The sequence below is a fragment of the Schistocerca piceifrons genome, chromosome 1 (assembly GCF_021461385.2).
Source record: "Schistocerca piceifrons isolate TAMUIC-IGC-003096 chromosome 1, iqSchPice1.1, whole genome shotgun sequence".
NCBI lineage: Eukaryota > Metazoa > Arthropoda > Insecta > Orthoptera > Acrididae > Schistocerca > Schistocerca piceifrons.
Genome location: NC_060138.1, coordinates 775965949 through 775993032, shown reverse-complemented (window position 1 = coordinate 775993032; position 27084 = coordinate 775965949). Strand labels below are relative to the sequence as shown.

General features: G+C 43.0%; 1 protein-coding gene across 4 annotated transcripts in view; it reads left to right on the top strand.

The window, feature by feature from the left end:
• The window catches only part of LOC124712604, a 498348-nt gene that overhangs the window by 459426 nt on the left and 11838 nt on the right, over window positions 1–27084 (top strand). For all 4 annotated transcript variants that reach the window (XM_047242885.1, XM_047242886.1, XM_047242883.1 and 1 more), the window contains exon 3: window positions 24502–24810. In XM_047242885.1, the coding sequence (XP_047098841.1) occupies window positions 24502–24810 (309 nt within the window). The remainder of the gene's footprint in view (window positions 1–24501; window positions 24811–27084) is intronic.

The window sequence follows — 27084 nt, the reverse complement described above, 5'->3', positions numbered from 1 at the left end:
GAGGGCAGCGTGGAGGGTAAAAATCATAGAGAGAGATCAAGAGATGAATACACTAAGCAGATTCAGAAGGATGTAGGCTACAGTACGTACTGGGAGATGAAGAAGCTTGCACAGGATAGAGTAGCATGGAGAGCTGCATCAAACCAGTCTGAGGACGGAAGACCACAACAACAACAGCAGCAGCAATATGCACATATATAGATGCGGTAGTATCGCATACTCAAAGTATACATGGGCAGTGCATTGGCGGGGCTGTCATTTCTACTCAGGTGATTCATGCGAAAAAGTTTCCGACGTTATTATGACCACACGACGGGAATTAAGGGACTTCGAACGCAGAACGGTATTGGAGCTAGATGCACGGCACATTCCGTTTCGGAATTCGTTAGAAAATCTAATCCGAGATCAACAGTGTCAAGAGTGTGCCGAGAATACCAAATTTCAGGCATTACCTCTCACCACGGGCAACATAGTGGCCGACGGCCTTCACTCAACGAACGACAGCAGCGGCGTTTGCGTAGAGGTGTCAGTGCTAACAGGCAAACAACACTGCGTGGAAGAACCGTGGAAATTAATGTGGGACGTACGACGAAATTTGGTGTTGATGGGCTATGGCGGCAAATGACCGATGCAAGTGTCTTCATTAACAGTACGACACAGCCTGCAACGCCTCTCCTGGACTCGTGACCATATAGGTTGGACCATAGAAGACAAGAAAACCGTGGCCTCGTCAGATGAGTCCCGATTTCAGTTGTTAAGAGCTAATGGTAGGGTTTGAGTGTCGCACAAGCCCCACGGAGCCATGGCCGCAAGTTGTCAACAAGGCATTACGCAAGGTGGTGGGGGCTCCGCAATGGTGTGGAGATGTGTTTATATGGAATGGACTGGACTGCGTCCCATGGTCCAAGTGAACCGATCATTGACTGGAAATGGTTATGTTCGGTTATTATCAGCCATTCATGAACCTCTGGTTCAACTGAACCGATCGCTGTCTGGCTACTTCGAGACCATTTGCAACCAACCATTCGTGGATTTCAGGTTCCCAAACAACGATGCACCATGTCATTGGGCCACAACTATTCGCAGTTGGTTTGAAGAACATTGTGGACAATTCGAGCGAATGATTTGACCACGCAGATCACTCGATAGGAATAGCATCGAACATTTGTGGGACATAATCGAGAGGTCAGTTCGTGCACAAAATGCAGCACCGGCTACGCTTTCGCAATTATGTGCGGCTATAGAGGGAGCATGGCTCACTATTTCTGCAGGGGACTTCCAACGACATGTTGAGTCCATGCCAAGTCGAGATGCTGCACTACGTCGGGCAAGAGGAGGTCCGACACGATATTAGGTTTCCCATGACTTTTGTTACCTTAGTGTCTCTTCGATAGTTATCCTCTCAGTATGAAGTTTAATACAAGATTGCTTTCATACCTAAAAGATATGCGTATTTCTTTAGTATCGACGTAATACCCTTTCTTTATTACTATTGCCCAACAAGTTACAAAATAAAGCTCGAAAATCTTTGCAAATCGCATTATTATTCATACGTGAGTAATGTGTTGTTACTGAAAGAAATCGTATTAGAGATAGTGAAAATGTCCAGCAAAAAATTCTCTGTCTGATGCTCGTCTAAGTGGAGGAATAGCAACTAAGGTAATAAAAAATAGCACTGATGAACTTTAGTATCATCAGTTCTGCTTACAGAGATTCCCATGTAGTCATGCCATTGCTTTTATTTCATTATTTCCATGGCTTCTATTGTTTGACGTTGATTGTCATAATAAAAGTTCAACAAAATATGATTTGAAAGCTACATTTTTTGGGTTGTTCAGAAACTGACTGGTAGAAATGACTTAACAGTTTAGGGTTGAACGAATACAGTCCTCATCTCATCAGTTTCATACGTTGTTGAGCAATCATGTCAAATGTGCTACACGAATGGTAACACCATGCCTGTTTCTTGGACTGTTTTGTGAAGACTGGAGACTATATATCAGCAATGACCTCTAATGGTCACCACATCCGCCACTACTGTAAAAGAGCGCCGAAACCTCCGCGGCACCAAGGAAACGCTATAATGTACCGTCAACGTTCGGACAACCAGATGAGCCCAAGTAACGCAGTTCTTGATAAAGCGACAACGTTCCCCTTGCCACTTAGCATTGCTAGATCTGCGGTCTAGTAGCAGCACAGACAATCATTTGGAGAAAAGAGCGAGAATCCCGTTATGAATAAGTTGTAAGTGATTCACATTCCAGGAGGGGGACCTGCCCCATCTTCCCCCCCCCCCCCCTTTCCCTCGCCCACACTTGCGGACGCCTATGGGAGGATCTCAGTGCTGTCCTTGACTTCTGAGATAGACAGTTCTTATTCGATCCCATCTAATACCAGGAGCGGATGCAAAAGGTGGTTTGGATGGGGGACCATGACCTCACCCCTCCCCCCTTCCCGTCCTCTGCCCCTCCACCGTCCACCCTTCCCCCTCGCCGCAAAAAAATCAGAAACGGCGTTTGTATTATTACATATAACAATTTCCAAATCTCTCAGTAAACTATTTACAACAAATTAGCGTGAAAACAAAGCGTCTCAAAAATGGCAAGGGATTTTACAAATTAAAAGCTCGTTAAACGCGAGATACTTCTCAGTTGCTTGCAAGATGGCCCGCCCGGGTGGATGCACTTTCAGAGCAAATTACAGTCAGAAAAAGGCGTATATTCACAGTACGACCGAACCTGCTATCAGCTACGGTTTGTGAGTCCCCACGTAGAACCAGCAAACCATGATAGGATGAGTACAGCAAGACAAAAAGACACTCCAGAAGGAAAAAATAACAGAAAGACTGACTTCTCGCAGGTAGGGCCGCGCGGAATTAGCCGAGCGGTCTAGGGGCGCTGCAGTCATGGACTGCGCCGCTGGTCCCGGCGGAGGTTCGAGTCCTCCCTCGGGCATGCGTGTGTGTGTTTGTCCTTAGGATAATTTAGGTTAAGTAGTGTGTAAGCTTAGGGACTGATGACCTTAGCAGTTAAGTCCCATAAGATTTCACACACATTTGAACATTTTTTTTTTCTTCGAAGGTAGGTGGAAGCTATTAAAAGAAACAGTATTCCATTCATTTACCCAATTGCATAGCCATAGTCTGAAGACCTATGTTCGGAAACGTTGTTAAGTTAATCGAACTTTGGCATTGTGGCCGTAGACGGGCTAAACGGGCCCGACTGATCACCGTGTCATCCTCTGCCAGTGGTGTTACTGGACGCGATATGGAGGGGCATATGGTGAGCACACCGCTCTTCTGGTCGTTGTCGCGTTGCTTGTATAGATCATAAACAGAGCGAGTAAAAGTCTAGTGTTGCGGGTTCCATACGTTACGTATCAAGGCGCCGCTGTTACATCAGCGTGAACAGGCTTACTTCGGGCCGCTGCATTTCAGCGAGTATGACGAGTCTGAGACTGTGGCGCTGCGGTCGCTACATCCTCGTACACTCCCTTCTCTCTCACTGTAGCATGCAGGACTGTAAGGCTAGTACACCACCTTGCCACAGTGAAGTAGTGTTGACGACGCGAAGTGACCGATTGTTCAGATCAGATGGCCTTTCACGAAGCTGTGTTTTGCGAGACTGTGGACAGTGTAAAACAAAACTTACTTGATACAGTGTACGTACTTATAAATGGGTTCCATTAGAGAGGAAGTGATATCTGGAGTAAGGTCTATGCTATAGTCCATGCTTAAGATGGCAAACATACCATTTTTGTCCAATGCAAACAAAATGGTTGTGTTCTTGTTTATTTCACCTCCACTACGAGAAAACAAGGGTGCTGTGTCAAACGAAATCTGGGCACAGATCAAATTCACTGTTACATCCCTGCAATCTCTAAGCGAGCTATTTCTTTTCTTTTGTTTTATTTTCTTTTCTTTTGTCATGCCAACCTCTATTCATGGGCTAACAGCGAGTTGTACAGCTTTCTATTTGTTCCTGTAAATTTTTCGAAGGCTGTTATAAATCTGTTTTAATAACTACTAATGACCATTTAGAGACTGCTCTACCCTCGTGCCATATTTTCTGGTACTGTCGCTACAGACTCGGTAACGTCTCGAAAATATGCGTTTACCAACGTAATTATTAGACATTCTTTGAATAGATACTAAATATTCAAATAAATTTACAGCAGTCTTCAGAAATGTATCATATCTCTCTCTCTCTCTCTCTCTCTCTCTCTCTCTCTCTCTCTCTCTCTCACACACACACACACACACACACACACACACACACACACATAGAGAGAGAGAGAGAGAGAGAGAGAGAGAGAGAGAGAGAGAGGGTTTTGTGTGTGTGTGTGTGTGTTTGTAAAATATAAATATACATCTGTGTAAATGTATGTCTAAAACAAACGATGTTTACTGCTAACTTGGTTCAAATAGCTCTGAGCACTATGGGACTTAACATCTATGGTCATCAGCCCCTATAACTTAGAACTACTTAAACCTAACTAACCTAAGGACATCACACAACACCCAGTCATCACGAGGCAGAGAAAATCCCTGACCCCGCAGGGAATCGAACCCGGGCGCCGGAAGCGAGAACGCTACCGGACGACCACGAGCTGCTACTGCTAACTAATCACTCATTGGTATATAATAATCGTCATGATCAATGGCTGTTTATGTCATCTAAACAGATCGGAGATTTTGTGCCATTTCAACTTGCACTTGAGAATGATTATAAATCTGAAACCACAAAAATGAAATAAATGAATAGCAATTTTATTGCTGTTTCCGTTTTCCGCACAGTATTTCGGCGACCGACCCACCCGACTTCTACAGGTGCTGCGAGTTTGTTGTTATGCGTGCTCGCTGTCTGGACTCCAACCAGACTGTGAGATATCATTCGTCTCACGTCGCTATTTACGGCCACGTTCGATTCCCGACGCTCACTGCACCTTTTGTTTGTCTTTTGTTTTATCTAGCACGCACTGATACGCAAATTCCCTCAGCGTTTTCCAGCTCTGATGGATGTGACGGTCGGTGAGATTTTAAAAAATTCAGTGCCTGACCACAGATGTTACTTAAATTGAAACCTCCATCCCTATTTATTACTTCCAAAGATAGAAAACCGCCTCTGTTTCAAGTATTTTATTAATAGCGACGCGTTTCGCGTGGTTAGTGCATCTTCAGATTATCTTTAATTACTAATAATTCTTATTACATATCAGTTTATTCGTGAACCTAACACCGGTAAATGGGATAGCTAAGCTAAAGGTGAGAAGTAAAGTGATTCACTTGCCTTAAGCAGCGGAGACCGTGTTAGTCATATTTAAAAGCCACTGATATATTGGCGTTAAAGCGAAGGCCGCAGTCGTCAAATGTAAACATAGGAAAGCCTGAAATGGCAAGTGAAAACCACTAAGTTAAAAGCGTAAAATTACAACATTTAGAAGAAATTAAATCAGTGTGAGCGCATGATTACGAACCATAAAGAAATTCACTAAATCATGGCAACATCCAGTGCAAAGATAGGTTAGCGATCACTGCCATGACTCACAGTGGCAAACAGCTACGGCTCTAGAAAACGTACGTCTATATGCTGAAGCGAGTGGGCCACGCAGTAGACTTATTTGAGAACGAAACTTATCGTTAAGCGCCGCTGGTGCTGATTGTAAAAGGGAATCGAAGTGAAGTAAGTACTGGACAGAACCAATTAAAATGTTGTAGCACAATAAAATACTCTTAAAAATTAAAAATAGACCAACTAGTAGTGGCATGGAAAGTAACTATTTCAGTGAACTGACAAGGATTAAGATGGAACGAAATGCCGTTCTAAGTGGATTGGGAAAAGGAGGAGGGCAGAAGGGGGGGGGGGGGGGGAGGAGATGAGAAGGAAAAGGTTGGGAGATGGTAAACGTACGGAGGGACAGGGTGGGGGGAGGAAAAAGTTAAAAAACACAAAGGCTTAAAAATATTAGGGTAATGTGGAAACCGAACACAAAGCCACTGTTGGGAGACAAAGGAAGAAACTGTGAGGAGCAGACCCAACAGTCTCAAAGAGAAGAGAGACAACTATCTAAATATGACAAAGCTCACACCCTGGTACCAAAAATATTGGCTTTTAGTGACCAATTGACGAACAAGGCTAAAGTTCCCTAACCGCTTGAGAAATTTGGTTATCTCGAACTCTTCTACCCTTAATTTTTTTCCCTCTACGTACTACATGTAGGATGTGGAGGGACTCGAGCGTTTGTTCAAAATGGCCACTATCTCTAAGATGTTCGGCGAAAAACTTACAGCGTCCTTTTCAGTGAGAAGGTGCTCCCGAAACATTATTTCAACCTCGCGACCTGTTTGTCTACATATGTACGAGGGCACTGTACAGAAGTGAGTCTGTAGATTTCTGAGTCGAAAAAGAAATCTGACTGACAGTTCATTGTGAATGAGCCAGTACTGGATTCGATCTCGGGCAGATCGTTGTTCCAATACAATGTACTGCGCGGCCCACTCGCTTCAGTATATAGAGTTCGTTGTCTAGAGCAGTGTTTGTTTACCACTGTGGCTCATGGCTGCGACCTCTAACCTATCTCTGCATCGCATATTGCCGCGGTTTGGTGAGTTTCTTTTTGGTTCTTAGTCATGCGCTTACGTAAACTACTGGCCATTCAAATTGCTACACCAAGAAGAAATGCAGATGATAAACGGGTATTCATTGGACAAATATATTATACTAGAACTGACATGTGATTACATTTTCACGCAATTTGGGTGCATAGATCCTGAGAAATCAGTACCCAGAACAACCACCTCTGGCCGTACTAACGGCCCTGATACGCCTGGGCATTGAGTCAAACAGACCTAGGATGGCGTGTACAGGTACAGCTGCCCATGCAGCTTCAACCCGATACCACAGTTCTTCAAGAGCAGTGACTGGCGTATTGTGACGAGCCAGTTGCTCGGCCACCATTGACCAGACGTTTTCAATTGGTGAGAGATCTGGAGAACGTGCTGGCCAGGGCAGCAGCCGAACATTTTCTGTATCCAGAAAGTCCCGCACACGACCTCCAACGTGTGGTCGTGCATTATCCTGCTGAAATGTAGGGTTTCGCAGGGATCGTATGAAGGGTAGAGCCACGGGTCGTAACACACCTGGAATGTAACGTCCACTGTTCAAAGTGCCGTCAATGCGAACAAGACGTGACCGACACGTGTAACCAATAGCACCCCATACCATCAAGCCGGGTGATACGCCTGTATGGCGATGACAAATACACGCTTCCAATGTGCGTTCATCGCGATGTCGCCAAGCACGGATGCGACCATAATGATGCAGTAAACAGAACCTGGATCCATCCGAAAAAATGACGTTTTGGCTTTCGTGCACCCAGGTTCGTCGTTGAGTACACCATCGCAGGCGCTCCTGTCTGTGATGCAGCATCAAGGTTAACTGCAGCCATGGTCTCCGAGCTGATAGTCCATGCTGCTGCAAACGTCGTCGAACTGTTCGTGCAGATGGTTGTTGTCTTGCAAACGTCCCCATCTGTTGACTCAGGGATCGCGATGTGGCTGCACCATCCGTTACAGCCATGCGGATAAGATGCCTGTCATTTCGACTGCTAGTAATACGAGGCCGTTGGGATCCAGCACGGCGTTCCGTATTACCCTCCTGAACCCACCGATTCCATGTTCTGCTAACAGTCATTCGATCTCGACCAACGCGAGCAGCAATGTCGCGATACGATAAACCGCAATCGCGATAGGCTACAATCCGACCTTTATCAAAGTCTGAAACGTGATGGTACGCATTTCTCCTCCTTACACGAGGCATCACAACAACGTTTCACCAGGCAACGCCGGCCACTTGCTGTTTGTGTATGAGAAAACGGTTGGAAACTTCCCTCATGTCAGCACGTTGTAGGTGTCGCCACCGCCGCCAGCCTTGTGTGAATACTCTGAAAAGCTAATCATTTGCATATCACAGCATCTTCTTCCTGTGGCTTAAATTTCGCGTATGTAGCACGTCATCTTCGTGGTGTAGCAATTTTAATGGCCAGTAGTGTAGATTTCAATTCTTATTATTGTTGTAAGTTTACGCTTATAACGTAAAGGTTTTCATTTTCCATTTCAGGCTTTCCTGTTTTTATATTTGACTACTGAAGCCTTCGCTTTAACGCCATTATATAAGTGATTTTTTAATATGACTAATGCGGACTCCGCTGCTCAAGGCAAGTGATTCACTTTACTCCTCACCTTTAGCAAAGCTACCCATTAACCGGCGCTAGATAGGTTAACGAATACACTATCATGCAAAAAGATGGTTATTACTAATTACAGATAATCTGGAGATGCGCTAATCGTGCGAAACGCATCAGTTTCAATAAAACACTTGCAACAGAGAATGAAGCGGAGTAATTTGTTCTCGTTTATCAGGTTTTCTGCCATCTTGATTTCGATAGAATCCTTAATTATGCAGTCCCAGAAACTTGATGTTTACATTGCGGTATTGGCCTCATCTTACTTCATTTCATGACAATATTCTAAGCAGTGCTCGGCGACCACTGATTTGCTTGGCTGTTTTAGTCGGATGTGTTGCTGATGTTCCCTGCACCGTCCTCGACTATTCTGATAGTCCGGTCTCGTAAACTGACATATGGCAGGGAGAGCCGTGTGCTGACCATATGCCCCTCCATATCCGTATCCAATAACGCCTGTGGACTGAAGATGACACGGCAGTCCTTAGAAAATGTAATCCATCAACAAAGGAGGTGGCTTACAAAACACTCGTTCGACCTATACTTGAGTATTGCTCATCAGTGTGGGATCCGTACCAGATCGGGTTGACGAAGGAGTAGAGAAGATCCAAAGAAGAGCGGCGCGTTTCGTCACAGGGTTATCTGGTAAGCGTGATAGCGTTACGGAGATGTTTAGCAAACTCAAGTGGCAGACTCTGCAAGAGAGGCGCTCTGCATCGCGGTGTAGCTTGCTGTCCACATTTCGAGAGGGTGCGTTTCTGGATGAGGTATCGAATATATTGCTTCCCCCTACTTGTACCTCCCGAGGAGATCACGAATGTAAAATTAGAGAGATTCGAGCGCGTACGGAGGCTTTCCGGCAGTCGTTCTTCCCGCGAACCATACGCGACTGGAACAGGAAAGGGAGGTAATGACAGTGGCACGTAAAGTGCCCTCCGCCACACACCGTTGGGTGGCTTGCGGAGTATAAATGTAGATGTAGATGTAGTGTCGATCGATACCGTTGGGCCTTCCAAGACCTGTTCGGACGGAGTTTAGTTTACTTTATGCCACGTCGTGTTACGGCTGCGTGCTCTCGGGGGCCCTACACGTTATTAGGCAGGTGTACCAGTTTCTTTGGCTCTTCTGTATAGTTGCGAACTCGTGTACTTGCTCTCGTTTCTATCCGGGATGAATCCACGTCCACCCAACAAGAGAATTAAATGACGAGTGGGCGGCAGCGAAGACTGACGAGGCGAGTCTCCGAATTATGACGTCATAGAACCCTCTGGTGAGTGTGAAGCGGGTATACGGAGCTCATTTCTGATCTCTAGTTTCTTGACTTTGAAACCGCTACTACTCGATCAAATCCCTGATAGTACCGAGGATCGAACCAGATTCCTCACAAGGCAGTCAGCCGCGCTGACCACTCAGCTACAGAGGCGGACACATTTGTTATGTTACAGTAATATACCGACATCCAGGCCTCAACACTTTGTAACTAAAAGTCTAAGAAGCCGACCTTGCCTGGGGTATTGGACGGGTCACGGGTGGCGGATAGTGAACGTTCCACCAGATATGGTGGACAGCTGCGAATACAGACTTAGCAGTCCCGGACCGAGGCAAAACAAGACCAATCCACTTTGCGTCCGTCTTGTAGCAAGCAGCAAATTTTTCTGCGTCTGATCACCAGTGGTGCGGCTGAAATTTATATTCTGGAACTAACCCTTCCAGCATTAACACTCTGAGTTCACTCAGGGAGTCTACTCAACCCCACCTGATTCCAGGTTCAATCATCATAGAGCATTTTGATAAACGCAGTATTACTACAGATGTTCAATCCACCGCCAGTATTACTCGCGCAACTCGTCTTTCGGATTGTGGGGCGGCCAGGTTAAAATGCAATGTGATTCAGCATAGGAAGTCGGAGTCCTTTGGCCAACTTAAAATCAAAACAAATACATTTCTTACAACACTTAATACACAAACACTTTTGCAACCAAGTGAACTTCATAAATTCGAAGATACATTAAAAGAACAGAAGATTCAAATTTTGGCACATCGAGAAACACGAATAACGGACACTAACACCATGGATTTCGGCAATTATCGTCTTTTTCAAAGTAAAACTGATAATAACACACTACACCTGGGAGTTGCTTTTGCAGTCTACAAAAATATTTTAAATTCAATAACGGAGGTAAAACCTATTATAATAGACTAATGACAATTTCTGTTAAGTGCGCAAATAAAGCATACACTGTAATTAGTACCCATGTGCCAGTCAATGAGGACAACCGTAAGAAAAAACCTGAAAAAGTTAATGAAGCTAGGTAAACGTTAGAAAACATCTCGAAAATTCCCTCAAACCATGTGAAAATTTTAATGGGTGATTTTAATGCTCAATTAGGCAAAAAGAAAAAAATACAAGAAAACGGTGGGTGGATTTCCTGCGCATAAATGGACAAACACTTGTTGAAACATGAAAAAACTTTAAGCCTAACATCATATCGACACATTTTAAAAAGAACCCTTCTATACAAAAAAAAAACCTGGTGACCACCTGATACATTTATTGGGGAATTTCAAATCGATCACTAGCAATTTTATACCATAACTACAAAGAAATGTTAAACGTCCGACTTAGGAAAGGGGCTAATGCCCCTTATGACCATTATGTAACGCGAATAAAAGTAAAAGTTCGACCTCAAAAACTCTTGACAACAAAAAATGTTATCTCAAAATTTGACATAGCTAAAACAGCCCCAATTCTAACAAGCGAATTTGACAAAAGCAATCCAACAATTCGCAAAGTCTAAAAGAAAATTTCATCAAAACTGAATAGAAATAGAAAGTGAGATTATTAGGAGAATACTAGGCCCCAAAATTTATAATGGAGAAGCTTATAGGCTGAGAAGTAATAACGAAATAGAAGAGTACACAGACATACATGGTGACATCAGAAAGCGAAGACTTAAATATTATGGGCACAGTAAAAGAATGGGGCTAAAAGAATGGGGCCCACTAGGTTGACAAAACAAATAGTAGAATTCTAGGAAGTAAGATCAAAACTGAGCAGATTAAATGGAACGCTGCGATTAAGGAGAATCTTAAAGTAGCCGGTATAACTCAGACAGACGTTACCGATAGAAAAACATTCAGGCAAAAGATGTGTTTGGAAAGTTAGTCAGAGGGAAATTAGAAAACGGAGTGGAATACAGTAATCTAATGAAAGAAAGAGACTTCATTCTGAAAGGATGAAACAAATTTGGATACAAAGGAAGGCCAACCATCAAAAGCGACATTGATTGGTTGTACCTCACGTGGTCCTGTTGGTTCCATACGTGAGTATAATATACTGATAATCGGTATTTTACATTATGACATTGTCAAAGTGACGCGAGTTCATTGCTATTGCAGTGTTTAAATCGATTGCACGGCGCATTGTACTTCTTAAATTTTCGGATGCTTTTCAGGTGCTGTATTTCTCTGGATTGTGATTTTTTTTTTCTTTTTTGAGGTTATGCTAAAGCTGTGTACTGAGCACTGATGTAAATAAATTAATATTAAAATATTTTATTGTAATTAAACAGTTTCATATTATTACATTAAAACCTTTAAATATTTTATTGTTATTATAATTAAAATGATAGGCATCCATGGTACGTCCAAAGCCTTGTGGTTTCAAGTTATATTTAGGGGGAGGGGGTAGCACTAAGAAACTGTCTCTCCCTCCCCGGCCACCACAACCGAACCCTGGACGCGCACCTGGTTTTGTTTGCTACAAACAAACATGCCGTGACAAAAGAAAAATTTTATTTCGTCCTGACTCTTACCGGGATCTCCTGCTGCTTGCGAGCAGTATCCTTAACCACTGAGCCTACGGTTACGACTGGCGACTGATGTTTCCTCCTGTTACTACGGAACCGCATAGTCAAGGTTCTGCCACGAGGTATCTAACAATAGCATTTTTGGGGGAAAGGATTTGGTGATCCATGACAGGAACAGGAACAAAAACGTTTATACCAACGTATGTCCCAAAATGGATGAAGAGTTTGTAATAATGTTGTTAGTACTAGTATATTATCTTACACATTAGACGGCATTAATTTCCTCCATGTAACAAAAGGTGTTGGTAGTGGCCGCCATGAGATGCAATGCAAGCGTTCTCTTGCTGCAGTGTGAGTTCCCTCACTCTCTCGTATTATTCCAGGCTCCAGCCGAATAGCGTCGCAGGCTACACGCAAGACCACCTACAATGTATTGTAGGTGGTCTTGCTACACGGATACGCTTTTCAAGGATCTGCAAAACAACTCGTTTCAGATGCCCCGGTGTTTTAGTCCAGTATCCTTTCCCTGGTAAAGATTTTGCTAAAGCAGTGACGAATGATAATATGAGAGTCGATTGGTTTTTCACCCTGGATTAGCCACATTATCTGTCATATTGTCAAATACACATTCTTCAGAAAAACGGACAGAGTTTTCTACAGGAATTCCAAACACAGTTATGCGTCTACGGTAAGGCATTGAGGTAAGCCAAGTGGTCCAAACCTGCTTGTTCTGAAATTGTCGCCCAATCATTGAGCTAAACCGTTTGTAGTGTAATTCCAACGGCCCACACTTGACCACTTTGTAGGATTATGATGTCATCTTTATCAAAGGTCGCTTCATCGGTGAAGAGTACTGGCGACAGATATCCTGTAATGATGGTGGTCTGTTGCAACAGCCAGCGCCAACACCTTTCTCGTGGAGGAAAATTTTCTGTCAACAATACCTGCATACGTAGCAGGTGACAGGGAGAACCTCGGTTTTCATGCAAGATACACAACGCCATCTTCAGCTTACTACATGTTGGCGGACCCCGTTTCTAGTGATGGGAACAACTGAATGAAAACTATCGATTCATTCGATTGTTGGAAAATAATCGACTCATTCAGTTGCAGTTATATCTCGCGATAGGAACAAACGAATGAAAACAATCGATTCATCCGGTTGCTGGAAAACAATCTACCCATTTTGATACGTATCATTTGATTTTTCCTTCGTTCTTTTGAGTCTACGCGAGCAAGCGAAAGAAAACACTCGCTAGACTATTCGAGGAAGCAAATGAAAACAATCGCTTCAGTCGGTTGTAGTTTTACCTAGCGGTTGGATTATAATTCGTTTATCTTTTTCGAGTGAAAGCAGTTAGTGGGAGCAATCGGATGAAAAGATTCGACACCGTTGTAACTTTGCGTATTGACTGAATTATTCATTCTTTCTTTTGAAGTGAGAACAATCAGTAGTTTCTCTCATACAGTGTACGCTTTCACGGCCGGTATTGTCTTCACTTAAAACTTCCGGGCTAATAGGTCGCGTTACCTCGAGGGGTGTCTCCCACAGTGGGAGACGAAACGTAAGGTGAGAGTTTTGTACATCGACCACGGCCTATCACGCCGGAAGTATCAAGTGGAGTAGTTTCTCTATCATGTACTCATTCTTTTAACTCAAACTGCTCTTTAGTGTTTTAGCTGACCAAACTATACATTCATTCTTCTGAGAGAAACTCGCTTGCAATACTTTAATTAGCTGAACTGAAGCAGTGCTACATTATACTGACAGAGGGTGGTCCAAAGTGAAGACGTGTCTCGGGAGTATGCCAAATTTAAAATAATCGCTATACCTGTTCATTTAATTATGTACTGAATAGCGTACTTTTTCTTTTCATCTTTTAAAACTGATTCATGTATTGTTGTGGATTAAATTGTTCCAGGTGCCATTAACACCTAACTAATTAACCTGATGCATCCCTGGGGCATGCCTGCCGTCACTTAAATTACCGACATCAGACAAAAACTTCGAAAACCCCCGACATGTGGGTCAAATCGGTTTATTTTCTCTAACGCAACCAGTCTGTAGACGATAAGTTGGTCGAGGCCAGGATGTTGCGCGAGAAAAGGGGGAATGTGTTCTCGCTTGCGTTTCAGTGTCGACAACGCCACCGGGCGAACGCCTCGATCCGACCAGCAGATATAAATTCCACATGAGAGTGACAAGGATTTGTGAAAGCGCGTTATAGAAACGTTCATGTTCAGACGTAGTACTAATTTGCGGTAAGGAATATGAACGCAGATGAAATCAGTTTTATACAGCTCAATGAGTTGAAGCCAAATTACATATGACATGTAAGATATTTAGTTTTCTGGCGGGTAGGGCGGCGTCGCGGTATATGCGACCGCCCATTGTCGACAGCTTCTCATTGTCTCAAAAATGGCTCTGAGCACTATGGGACTTAACATTGTGCTCATCAGTCCCCTAGAACTTAGAACTACTTAAACCTAACTAACCTAAGGACATCACACACATCCATGCCCGAGGCAGGACTCGAACCTGCGACCGTAGCGGTCACGCGGTTCCAGACTGAAGCGCCTAGAACCGCACGGCCACACCGGCCGGCTCTCATTGTCTCACTAAAATAGTATGAAAAATACAGGGTGCTCCAAAATTGTCCTTACAACTTTAATCTCATATATTTCAGAAATGGGGATAGGTACAAAAGCGCGGTTTTCGGCATAATGTTCATACATACATACATAAGGTTCTATTGGCCGCTTAACAGAGTTCAGTGTCTTAGGGTGACCATATTTTCTAGAACTAAATTCGAGCCACACAAAAAATTCTGATATTGCAAAAAAAGTCTTAATTGAATGTAATAAACGCGAGCTAACACTTTAACTTGTTACAAAAAGTACATTAATTTATATTTTTTTATACCTTCTAAGATGAAGAAGTGCGAGCAGACGTACGGGATTCATCTGTGCTGTATATTCATCATGTCTGTATTCTTCAACAACCTTATGAAAACATTAAACTCAAATTACATAGTAAAGCACTCCAGTCACTAACATTGCTTTCGTAGTTTCTACAACAAGCCGTGTTTTGTCACTACTCCATACGTTACTCATTAGGGATAATACCCTTTCAGTAACAGCATACCGATACAGGTGAAATGAACATACAAGTCAGGGTAAATGGTTTCATAATTGCTAAATCTGGGGCAAATAAGTTTCCCGACTTACTTCTGAAAAAATTGGGACAGAGCTAGAAAAATCGTGTCTGTCATGAAGAAAGTGGAGGCGGAGAGTCGGATGGTCACCTTTAATGGGTGCGCCGACTGTAGCAGTCATGTTATCTAAGCGATATTCCAATTCCATGCCCGGCCTAGGATGTCCTCATTAAAGTGTGCTGATATGGGCTCACAGTTCGTGCAAGTCCTGCCCAAAGAAAAAATGTAAAGGGATTCCGCAAGACCTGGGTGATAGATCTGGTCTGTACAAATCATTACCCACACTGTGTCAACTGTCGTAGGATGGTTGTGGCCGAGCGGTTCTAGGCGCTACAGTCTGGAACTGCGCGACCGTTACGGTCGCAGGTTCGAATCCTGCCTCGGGCATGGATGAGTGTGATGTCGTTAGGTTAGTTAGAGTTAAGTAGTTCTAAGTTCTAGGAGACTGATGACCTCAGAAGTTAAGTCCCATAGTGCTCAGAGCCATTTGAACCATTTTTTTGATGGTCAGTCAATAACTAACATCGGAAAACTAGAAGAAGAGAAAAGCTTTAGGCGTGTGTGAACATTACGCCACAAATCAGACCTTTCTACCTATTCCCATTTCTAAAATATACATAATCGAAGTTGTAAAGACAATTTTGGAACATACTGTTTCCGCATAGGAGAGCCGGTTTATTCCAATCAATCGAATGTCGTCAGTCACAAATAAAGGTTCAGGTTTACCCCGGACACTTGTATAAAAATCCCTCCAGCACACTTCTGTACGCCTTTAAAACTAGGACCAATCCCGGGAAATCCGGACGTACTGCAGCCCTAGTTGGGGTGCAAAGGTGGACGCAATGGTTCACTTGAAGAAGAATGGAACCTTGCCTCGTTTTAGCTACAGTTTGCTTTCCGTTTTATAAGAAATGTGTGATGATGTCCACAAATGCAAAATCATTTGAATTTCCAGCCATTTGTTTGTGTGGAAAGAAAATATTTTGTACAGAAAACTACGTCACCACGTTTTCAGTTTCACAGTAGTGTCAAAACTATTAAAAATTTACAAGCACAAATTTTCAGGACTATCTGTATGGCATTAGGAAGCCTAATGGGGCTAGGAGAGATAATTTAATATTTACCAGTCCGTTTTCAAACCGCGATACATTAAAAAGTTTTTCTATTTAAATAGTTATTTTCTACTTTTTAGTCTTGTGTGCATGAAATTTTTCAGTTGATTTCAACCATTTTGATGAGATTACAGCAGGACGAGTGGTAAACTTCAGGTTTATTTCAGTTTCTTCAAATAAGTCAACCAATGTAGTGCTTCCGCGTTGGCATATCTAGCAAGAAGACCACGAATGTAAAAACTGAGGAGAAACGAGCTGACAAGGAAACTTTGCAGCTGTAGTTCTTAAGTGCGAAACATTCGCGACTGGAACAGGAAATCAGGGAAATAGCAGTGGTACACCAAGTACCTACTCTCCGCCACACACTAGAAAAGGCAGCGAGTAAATATTGCAGTCATCCAGTTCTGAGCTGAGTTGAAAGCTTTAGATCTATAACTTATGAGGATGTTAGCTTAAAATCAATTGCAAAATTTATACCGAACACATAGAGACTGGCAGACCGAAAGACAAAGTACCCTCCGCCGCACACCCAGACTCAATGGGAGTTAATATTACAGTGTCATCCAGTTCTGAGCTATGTTACAAGTTTCAAGTCTCTAGTTTAATAGGAAAGTAGCTTTAAATAAATTTAAAAATTTGTAGCAAAGAAAAAAAACAGACAAGAAACCGACCTAAAAATCGTATTAAAAAGTGATTTTTCATTTATATATGCACAAATTAACAGTGCAGCACCAGATACTAATTTTTTAAGACCAGCCAAATAATCGACTGACCAATCGATTGTTAAAAACAGTCAATTGTCTTGTCACTAGTTTCTGTAGCTTGTACTGACATCGGTCTCATATAGTGTGGAACATGTAGTTCCAGAGATGGTGTACGAACACCCGCAGCCGCCCAGGTTATTCTTCTCCGTGAAACGATTCAAGGTCGTTCATCTCCCTCAGACGACGCATGGTCATACAAACATTGAAAAATTGATGCGAACGTTTTGTCAGCTAGACGACCTCTCGACCGTTTCCACGTATTTGACTCTAGAGTAAAACCATTTCGACTTGTTATTGGGATGAGTAACATACCATTATTGTTCGACTTGCTGAAATCACACAACCTATAACACAGAGAATAATGTTATTTATCGGTGTCACCTACTCAGTAAATGCATATTTAACAATCGTCTTAAATGACGTCATGTCTTGGGAACTGTGCCCTTCCCTTATAATAAATGAACAAATACCGTCCGGATCTCAACTTTTTATATACCTACAACCGGTTTCATTCTGCGTTGTATATCACCTTCAGGTCTGGCGCCACAAAGAGCAGTTCGTTATCGTCGTGTGAGTCACAGACCCGAAAATGATCTGCAACGCAGATTGAAACCGGTTGTCAGTACATAAAAAGTTGTGATCGAGACGATGTTTGTTTATTTATCATGCGTTAATTACATAATAAATTAATACCACATAATGTGCCACATAACTACTCGTAACTGCTTTGTTGCAGACTCGCTGTCCATTTCGAGAGATACATGGTGTCTCTAAAGGTACGGTACAAATTTAATGTATTATAGCATCCAAACTAATTAAGATATTCACACTATGCTTGACTTATGTGGCACACAATCCCACAAAGTTTTTATGCTATTCAATCAATTTCAACATATGCGCCTTACGTGACACGCGCAACATCTAGTCTTTATTCAGGCTCTATCCACACTCGGCGCAACGTATCCGCATCATCTGTGGCAATGGCAGCAACGACTCGGTTCTTTAAATCGTTGATGTGGTTGACAGGCGTTTAGTAGACGCTGTCCTTCACATACCTCCGTAGAAAGAAGTCCGTCGGTGTGATGCCAGGCGACCTAAGAGGCCAAGGAATCGGACAACCCCTCTCAATCCAGCGATCTGGAAACACCTGGTCTAGAACATCCGCACAACCTTAGTCCTTTGTGGCGGTGCACCATCTCGTTGGAAAACGACTGTCTTGGCACGACTGTCTTGGCGGCCAGCCAGTTGCGGCAGCGCAAACAGCTCCAGCATATCAAGGTAATTGTTACAATTAACGGTTTTTTCTGAGAAGAAAATGATAGACCATCAAACAACACCACACATTCATTTTTGGGTTGCCATGTACCTCTTACGTCACAGTATGCGGATTGGTCGTGCCCCAGTTTACCTTCCTACACACGTGGAAAATTACTTTGTCAGAAAAAGCTAGACTTTTTAGAAAATTTCCAACGTCCTCTAAACGGTGAAGAACGTCCACAGCGAACTGCTTACGTTGTGGCTTGCCGTCTGGTTTAAACGCGTGCAACAGTTGCAGACAGTATGGAAGACAGCGGCACGTAAAGTGCCTTCCGCCACACACCGTTGGGTGGCTTGCGGAGTATAGATGTAGATGTAGACGTAGATACTTCTGTAAACGTTTCCGAAGGACCCGGTGCATGGTCGCAAGAGGGATTTGCAGCTCCTGCGATGCCCACCGAGCAGACTTCTGCTATGAACGTTCTGTGTCGGCTTCACTTCTTCCAGATCGTCCAGTATGATGATCCGCATCAACACTTCCCGTCTGCATATAATTCCTGTACCAGCGACGTACCGACGTTCGGGAGGGTTAGTGCTTCCTACACCGTGGTTAGAAGTGCCTTTGAATCAGCATGTTCGATTTGGTATGAATAAACCATTCAACACACTGAGCCCTTTCTTGAACCGTTGTCATTATGCTTCTCTCACGACAATCTGAAACATACACAAACAAAACTTTGTGAGTTTGTGTGTCGTCACACAAGCCAATCAAGGTGTGAATATCTTAATTTATTTGAGTGCAACAGCACATCGAAGTTTTTGCGTACTATTTGAGATATCCTGCACGTTGACATGAACTTCTTGGTTCTTTTTCCTGTCAAGAACCAACTTCTGCAGTTATATTTTCACAGTAGAATTGCATTTTCGGAACACTGATTTCGGCACACAACTGTAAAGACATGAGGTTCCTTTTATTACAACATCTATTTCGATACTTACGTCTTCCCCGGATGGTTCTGCAGTCTTGAAGTTTGACGGAGTAAATTTTTTTGGCCCATTGTGGTTCCATTTTAGATTACGCGCTGTCCTAAATCACTCCAATTAAGTTTAATATGATTCTAAAGAAGGGACACGTTGGCAGGAGACATCCCGACGCCTCGAAATTAATTTGGTTGCAGAAGGAAGAGTGGAAGGTGAAAAGTGTAGAGAGAAACTCAAGACTTTAATGCAATAAGCAGATTAAAATGAACATAGAACGCAGTAGCTGTGCAGATATGAAAACAGTTGTAAAGCTGGACTTGCATGAAGAGCTGCATCAATTCGGTCTTCAGACTGATGACTGAAACAGTATAAAAGACATATGAGTTGTTCGAGGGTAGTCCTTTGCAGCCTTTATCGTCTTACAAAACTTTCCCCGGAATAAGATTACGCCATCATGTTGTTTTGTAAAGATTCCAACAATGACTTAAACGTTTGTCTATAAAACAACGTGAGGCACAGTTACACAGGCGAAAAAGTTTTATTGGGGATTATATGAACCGCATTTTAAGTATTCACGTACTAATATGATATTGCAGAACCATTTGAGAGTGGTATACAAGCTGAAGCTTGTCGTGAAATAAATTGGTCATCATATCTCTTAGAGTCATCGGACGAATTGCTATTTTACGAATGAAAAATATTTTCACTATAGCCCACATGTTCGTCTCGAGAGAGACAGTGACTGTATTGATAGTTAAAATAATGCTCATTTATTCTTCAGTATCAGTTGTACATTTGTAATTACACGATATGTTTCGATCACTCTCGATCATCTTCAGATCTAAGTTGTTGCACCGTCGTGTCTGTTCAGAACCTGATATCTGAGTATTGTAAAGAGTGCATATGATCCAGAATTATCGAAACATGTCAAGTAATTAAAATGTGCAACTGAGACTGAAGAATAAATAAAAATTATTTTGAATAATATTTAGTTCTGGCAAATTTTTCATTCCTCACATGTTCGCTACATTGCACGTCAAGCATTTATCGGTGGATTTCACTGATATCATTTAACATCACTGATTCAAATTATTTCAGTTTATTTAATTCGGTGTATATAGACGTTTGAAGGTCTTTGACCGATGTTCAGTCTAACACAATAGTTCAGCGACGCATCGGAACGAACGTTTCACGAAGATGCTTTGAGTCTCATCTCTATTTGGCAATGGTATGAATAATTTACAGCCGCAGGATCCCTCTGCAAGGGGAAATCAACGGGTCAACCAACAGTGACTGAAAAAAACAGTTGAACGAACGAAGATGCATTTCCTACGCAGCCAGAATGGTGAACCGACACAATGATCTCGGAAAAACGCTGAAGTATGAATATCAGCAAGTACAATAGCTAACGCTCTGGCACTCAAATGAGCGACTTTCAGTTTATTGCTAGTGCAACTCCACTACGTAGGAGTAAAGGGTTTTAGGGGGAAAAAGTTTGTTTGAGCTCACCAAGAGCTAATGTGTTCCATGTGACCTCACAATGCAAAGTTTACAGACACATTTGTCTTCGTGGAACCTTTAGAGGACACATATATCTGGACTTGCAGCAAAGCAGATTCAAATGGCTCTGAGCACTAAGCGACTTAACTTCTGAGGTCATCAGTCACCTAGAACTTAGAACTAATTAAACCTAACTAACCTAAGGACATCACACACATCCATGCCCGAGGCAGGATTCGAACCTGCGACCGTAGCGGTCGCTCGGCTCCAGACTGTAGCGCCTTAAACCACACAGCCACTCCGGCCGGCAAGCAGATTCATGTCAAAGCTAGAGATTTCCAGAGTGAACTTCATATACCAACTTAATCATGCTCCATCCAGCTTTCATCTCGAAGTTCATGAATCTTCAAACATTAATTTTCGTGTAGCATTATATTTAACACTATTACCATTGCCAAAACTAAGAGTTCCCATCAAAAATGCCTTACAACAAATTTGTGTGAAGATAGTAGGTCGATTGAGTGGTGAGGTCAATTATAGGCTGAAACCTACAAAATCAGCAAGGACGAAAACAATAAGCACGTACAACGAAATATTTATACGTTTCTCTGTGTGACTGCAGTGTTCCGCAATATTTTGCAGAATACCAGCGGTGATACATTCGGAAACCAATCTTTCGTAATAACCCTCTACAGGAGCATCTACGGCAGTTAAATTTTTGTTTCGTTACAATGACTCCCGTGTCAAATTTTCCACTTAAAAAAAAAAGTCGGTTTCATGATCGATGTGGTGCGGTTCGCCATGGATTTCCTCTCCTGTGCCAATTTCTTCATCTAATGGGATTGAACAACAAAATAATAGTATGCCAGTTGCCAACCAGTGGGATCTGACTTGTCAAGCAAAACATGTTTACTGCGAAACAGAATTAGAACCCAAGACAGATGCGCATAATTTTTTTACAGAAATGTGTTAAGAAACCATCCCCATCTTGTGATTGCCGAGAACTACAGATCATCAGGCACATCACCGAATAATGCCCTCTATAAGATCATTCAATGGCAGAGCAGAGCTTCAAATGTTCCTCTATAAGATTTTATGTTGTTAAGTATTATACTGAATTATTTGTTGCAGAAGGGGTAACCAAAGTTTCAGTTATCATCTCGTAAACATCAAACTGCGGCCGTGGAACTTGGTGACGGTGCTGGCCCTTCTCTACACTGACGTCCCTCAATGAGACATTTTCCCAACGGCGGATGACTCGACAGACACATTTTAAAACATTTCACCTCGATAATCATCTCTTCGTAATTCTCTAAAAGCCAGCAACACAATGGTTTCTTCATGTGAGGAAAGAGGAAGAAGTCAATGGATGTCTTGTCAGGAGAACATGGGGGTGAAACAAAATTTAATAGTACACCCACTCAGAGAGCTTCCTACCACACGTCGTCTTAGCAGTCTCCCTTACTACGTCAGGAGATTTCAGTAGTATGCTGCTGTGCCGATTAGCCCATTACGAACATAATCTGTTGGCACCACACCATGGCAGTCCCAAAAAAACACCCAACATCAACTTGTCTGGTGACTGCTGGGTTTTCGCCTTTTTCGGCGATGGTTTGATGATCAGGGCCTTCCCACCACCGCATCTCCTTCCCTCACAAGCCAAAATACTAATGACGAAAATTTCCTCCACCTCAAATATCGGACATGCTACCTCAGAGTTGGGCACCATCGTGCAGGCGCTCATCAGCGACATTCGCTACGAAGGCGGGTACTTCAGAACACGCTGTAATGGCACATTTGCAACACTGTTCCTCTTTTAAAAAATAAGCTACTGCTAATATTGTCAAAATAGTTTAACACTAGTTGAGCACCCACCGTTGGCCGGTTATGTATATGCTCCAGTCTTCTATTAGTCGACCTCCTTCTTTCCCCTCTCTGTGTCCATCTTCTCCTGCCCCCTAATTCCATCTCCTCCTCCTCCTCCTCCTCTCTTCTCTCAATCACGCTCGACTGAGTAGGAGGGTGGTGGTTCTTACTCCCAGGGTATTTCTTTCCAGAGTGTTAACTAATGTCTGTACCATATTTGGTTGAAATCGTTCTAGGGGTTTAGGATGAGCTTTTGCTCTTGGCTTTGCCCACGTACGCAAATGTCAAAAACATTTCACATATACACTACTCGCCATTAAAATTGCTACACCACGAAGATGACGTGCTACAGACGCGAAATTTAACAGACAGGAAGAAGATGCTGTGATATGCGAATGATTAGCTTTTCAGAGCATTCACACAAGGTTGGCGCCGGTGGCGACACCAACAACGTGCTGACATGAGAAAAGTTTCCGACCGATTTCTCATACACAAACAGTAGTCCAGATCTCTCACCAATTGAAAACGTCTGGTCAATGGTGGCCGAGCAGCTGGCTCGTCACAATACGCCAGTCACTACTCTTGATGAACTGTGGTATCGTGTTGAAGCTGCATGGGCAACTGTACCTGTACACGCCATCCAAGCTCTGTTTGACTCAATGCCCAGGCATATCAAGGGCGTTATTACGGCCGGAGGTGGTTGTTCTGGACACTGATTTTTCAGGATCTATGCACCCAAATTGCGAGAAAATGTAATCACATGTCAGTTCTAGTATAATATATTTGTCCAATGAATACCCTTTTATCATCAGCATTTCTTCTTGGTGTAACAATTTTAATAGCCAGTAGTGTATTTACCAAATTTCACACGTTTTTGTACACACGTTTCACCTGTATCTTGACCGAATTCCGCCCTGCAGTTTCCTTTACACGCAGCTCAATGTTTATGACTCAGTATCTCGTGCACTGTGTGTCATACAATGACATAATTTTGTAGGTACATCCAGTTTTTGTGAAAACAGTTAGTAGCAAAGGAGTAACAAATGAAAAAGTCATGCATGATGCGGCAATTTTCCATCCATTTCAGTGTTTGTGCCATATCTCCTGAACAGTGTTCGACCAATGGTATATTTTTTTAGGTACATTCGGCGGGCATACGTGGATACAGTCTGCGAACTCTGTCACGAATAGAGATAGTGGTAAAGAAGTAATAGATTAAAACATACACGATGCAGCAGTTTTTCACGCATCACAGTATTTGACTTCATATCTCATGAGTTATATGTCGAACGGTGATATAATTTTGCAGATATATTCGGTAGTATATTTGAATACTGTTTGTAAAATCAGTCGCGAATACAGTTAGTAATGAAGAAGTAATAAATTAAAACGTCATGCTACATGTAGCAGTATTACTGTGGGGGTCGTCAGCGTGAAAAAGTTTCGTAAAGGTTTGAAATTATGTGTAAACTTTGTTGCAAGTCGCTAAGATTTGACAAATAATGGATTCTCTTTCACCCCCACCACTTTGATCTTAGGTGGTTCTTACCCAAACAGCGATTCTTTCCAGACAGTTAGTGAGATGTGAACCAAGTTCGGGTGAAATCGGTCGAGTGTTTCCGAGGAGATATAGAGCATAGTCATATATACGTACATCCATTTTATTGTACGTATTGATAACATAGATACCTGTAATGCGCTGTTTAGAGCGCCTTTTCGAGTAATATATGTGTAAGTTTCTGATTGGGTGCTGCAGGGCGCACAGGCGAGCTCGGACCTGTGGCCGCTGGAGAGGCCGGAGGGCATGCCGGCCATCCAGTCGCTGGAGGTGATGTGCGGCAAGGACCACATGGACGTGCACCTGTCGTTCACGCAGCCGTTCGAGGGCATCGTGTCGTCCAAGGGGCAGTACGCAGACCCGCGCTGCGTCTACGTGCCGCCCTCCACTGGCAAGACCTTCTTCTCGTTCCGCATCGCGTACGAGCGCTGCGGCACCAAGCCAGACCTGCACGGCCAGTTCTATGAGAACACAGTCGTCGTGCAGTACGACAAGGACCTGCTCGAGGTGCGTAAGGGATTACTCACTTATATCACTCACCAAAGGTGCCTTTAGAACAGAGGGTGCTGAAGTTCCCCACACCTATATTTTTTTCTTTTTTGGACTGTTTGCTGTAGTTGTCAATTTGTTACTCCGCTAGTTTGTAATTTACAGTGGTCATATACTACATCGTTCATCCATGTTTAAAACAATCAGGCCATTACGTCAGTAATTTTCAGTATACAAGGTTATCAAATACACTGTAAGTCAAAGAAAACGACGCACCACGAAGGAATTATCCGAATGGGAGTGCAATTGCTAGATGTGACCAACAATTACAGATGAACAAATCATTACAATTTCATAAACATTGTATGATTTATTCAAGAGAAATAACTTCACAATGAGCATGTCAAAAATGCGTTGGTCCACCACTGGCCCTTATGCAATCAGTTATTTGGCTTGGCACCGACTGATAGAGTCGTTGGATGTTTTCCTGAGAGATATTGTTCCAAATTCTGTCCAATTTGCGCGTTAGATCGTCAAAATCTCGAGCTGGTTGGAGAGACCTACCCATAATTTTCCAAACATTCTCAGCTTGGGAGAGATCTGGCGACCTCACTGGCAAAGATACGGTTTGGCATGTGCCAAGACTATCAGTAAAAACTCACGCCTCGTGCAGGCGGGCATTATTTTGCTGAAATGTAAACCAACGATGGCTTTCCATGAAGGTGAACAAAACGGGATGTAGAATATTGTCGACGTACTGCTGTCGCTGTCTTGAAAGGTTTCTGAGGATAACGACCAAAGGCGTTCTGCTACGAAAAGAAATGAAACCCAGACCATCACTCGTGGTTGTCTGGCTATATTTAGGGCGACAGTCACGCCTGTATCCCACAACAGTTCAGAGTTGTCTCCACACACGTCTTCGGTCTGTAATCTCATTGACTGAAGAAGAATTGCCGTAAGTGATGAGTCGCACTTCAAACTGAGCCCTGATGACCAGTGAAGAGGTGTCTGGAGATCCCCCAGACAGCGGTCAGATACCAAACTGACAGTCCTGCATTTTCCTGCTGGCAGATGCCCTCGTGCAAAAGAAAACTAAACTTCATGTAGGAGTGGACACAGTCCCCAATGACAGATGCACACTTGTGTGATCCACTGTGCCTTCCAGAGTGACGGGATCATCCAGGGAATGCCACGAAAACATTCAGCAAATCATAACACTCCCTCCTCCGGCTTGAGCCATTCCGATGACTGTTGCGGGATGTTTGCTTGTGGACATTTAACGCTGATGGAAAATAAAATGTGATTCATCTCCGAAAGGCTAGTTGTTGCCATTCAGCAAATGTACTGTTGTAATACTGGTGTGCGAATTCCAGCCTTTGTTGCTGATGAAAAGCAGTCAGCATGGCTGCATGTACCAGGCACCTGCTGCAGAGACTCATTAGCAGTAATGTTCACTGAACAGTCACTGAGGAGAAACAGTTGAAAGCCCCTTCATTCATCTGGGTGGTCAGCTGCTCAACATTTGCGTGTCTACTCAACTGTACACATTTCCACAGCTGACATTCACTTCTGTCATCAGTGGCCTGTGGTGCACCACAGTTGCCGAGGTGCTGGTTTTTCATAGCCCCAGTTTTCAATGCAGCACGTGAACAGTTTATAGAATTAGCCATTTTGGAAATGCTTCCACCCTTGGCCTTATACCCAACGATCATACCTGTTTGGACATCACATAAATCACCCCATTTCTGCAGTATGACGATGACTGCACTGTTTTCCACATATCCCAGACATGTTTTATATACCCTCCACTGATAGTTCTGCCACCTTTGAGTGGTTATAGCATGTTGACATCAAACATAGGCAGTGGTCAAATTGTTGTGACAGTTCTGTGTGCTTTCAATGCAGCTGCACAATAATGTACAACCTCTTGCAGGAATACAGTAGGGGTGCAAGTGAAGAGAAATAATGGACAGGGGCATTTGGAGATTTGGGTGGTATGGGGAAGGTGCTCGGATAGCTGAAGCAGTTAAGGTGAATGCTGACAAAAACTAGGAAATGTGGTTTTGAATCCTGGACCAGCACAAATTATCATCTGTCACCACAGAGTTATCTCAATGCCCTAATGTACCAGAAATTAAATTTTTCTTAGTGCAGATGCACAATAATGTCCAACCTCTCATGGGAACACAGTAGGGCTGTGAATGACAAACTGATACATGTTGGATAAATATTCTTTGGCCTTCAAACTGCTCTGAACATTTCAATTTTAACATCATTTTGGCTGTGTGGACC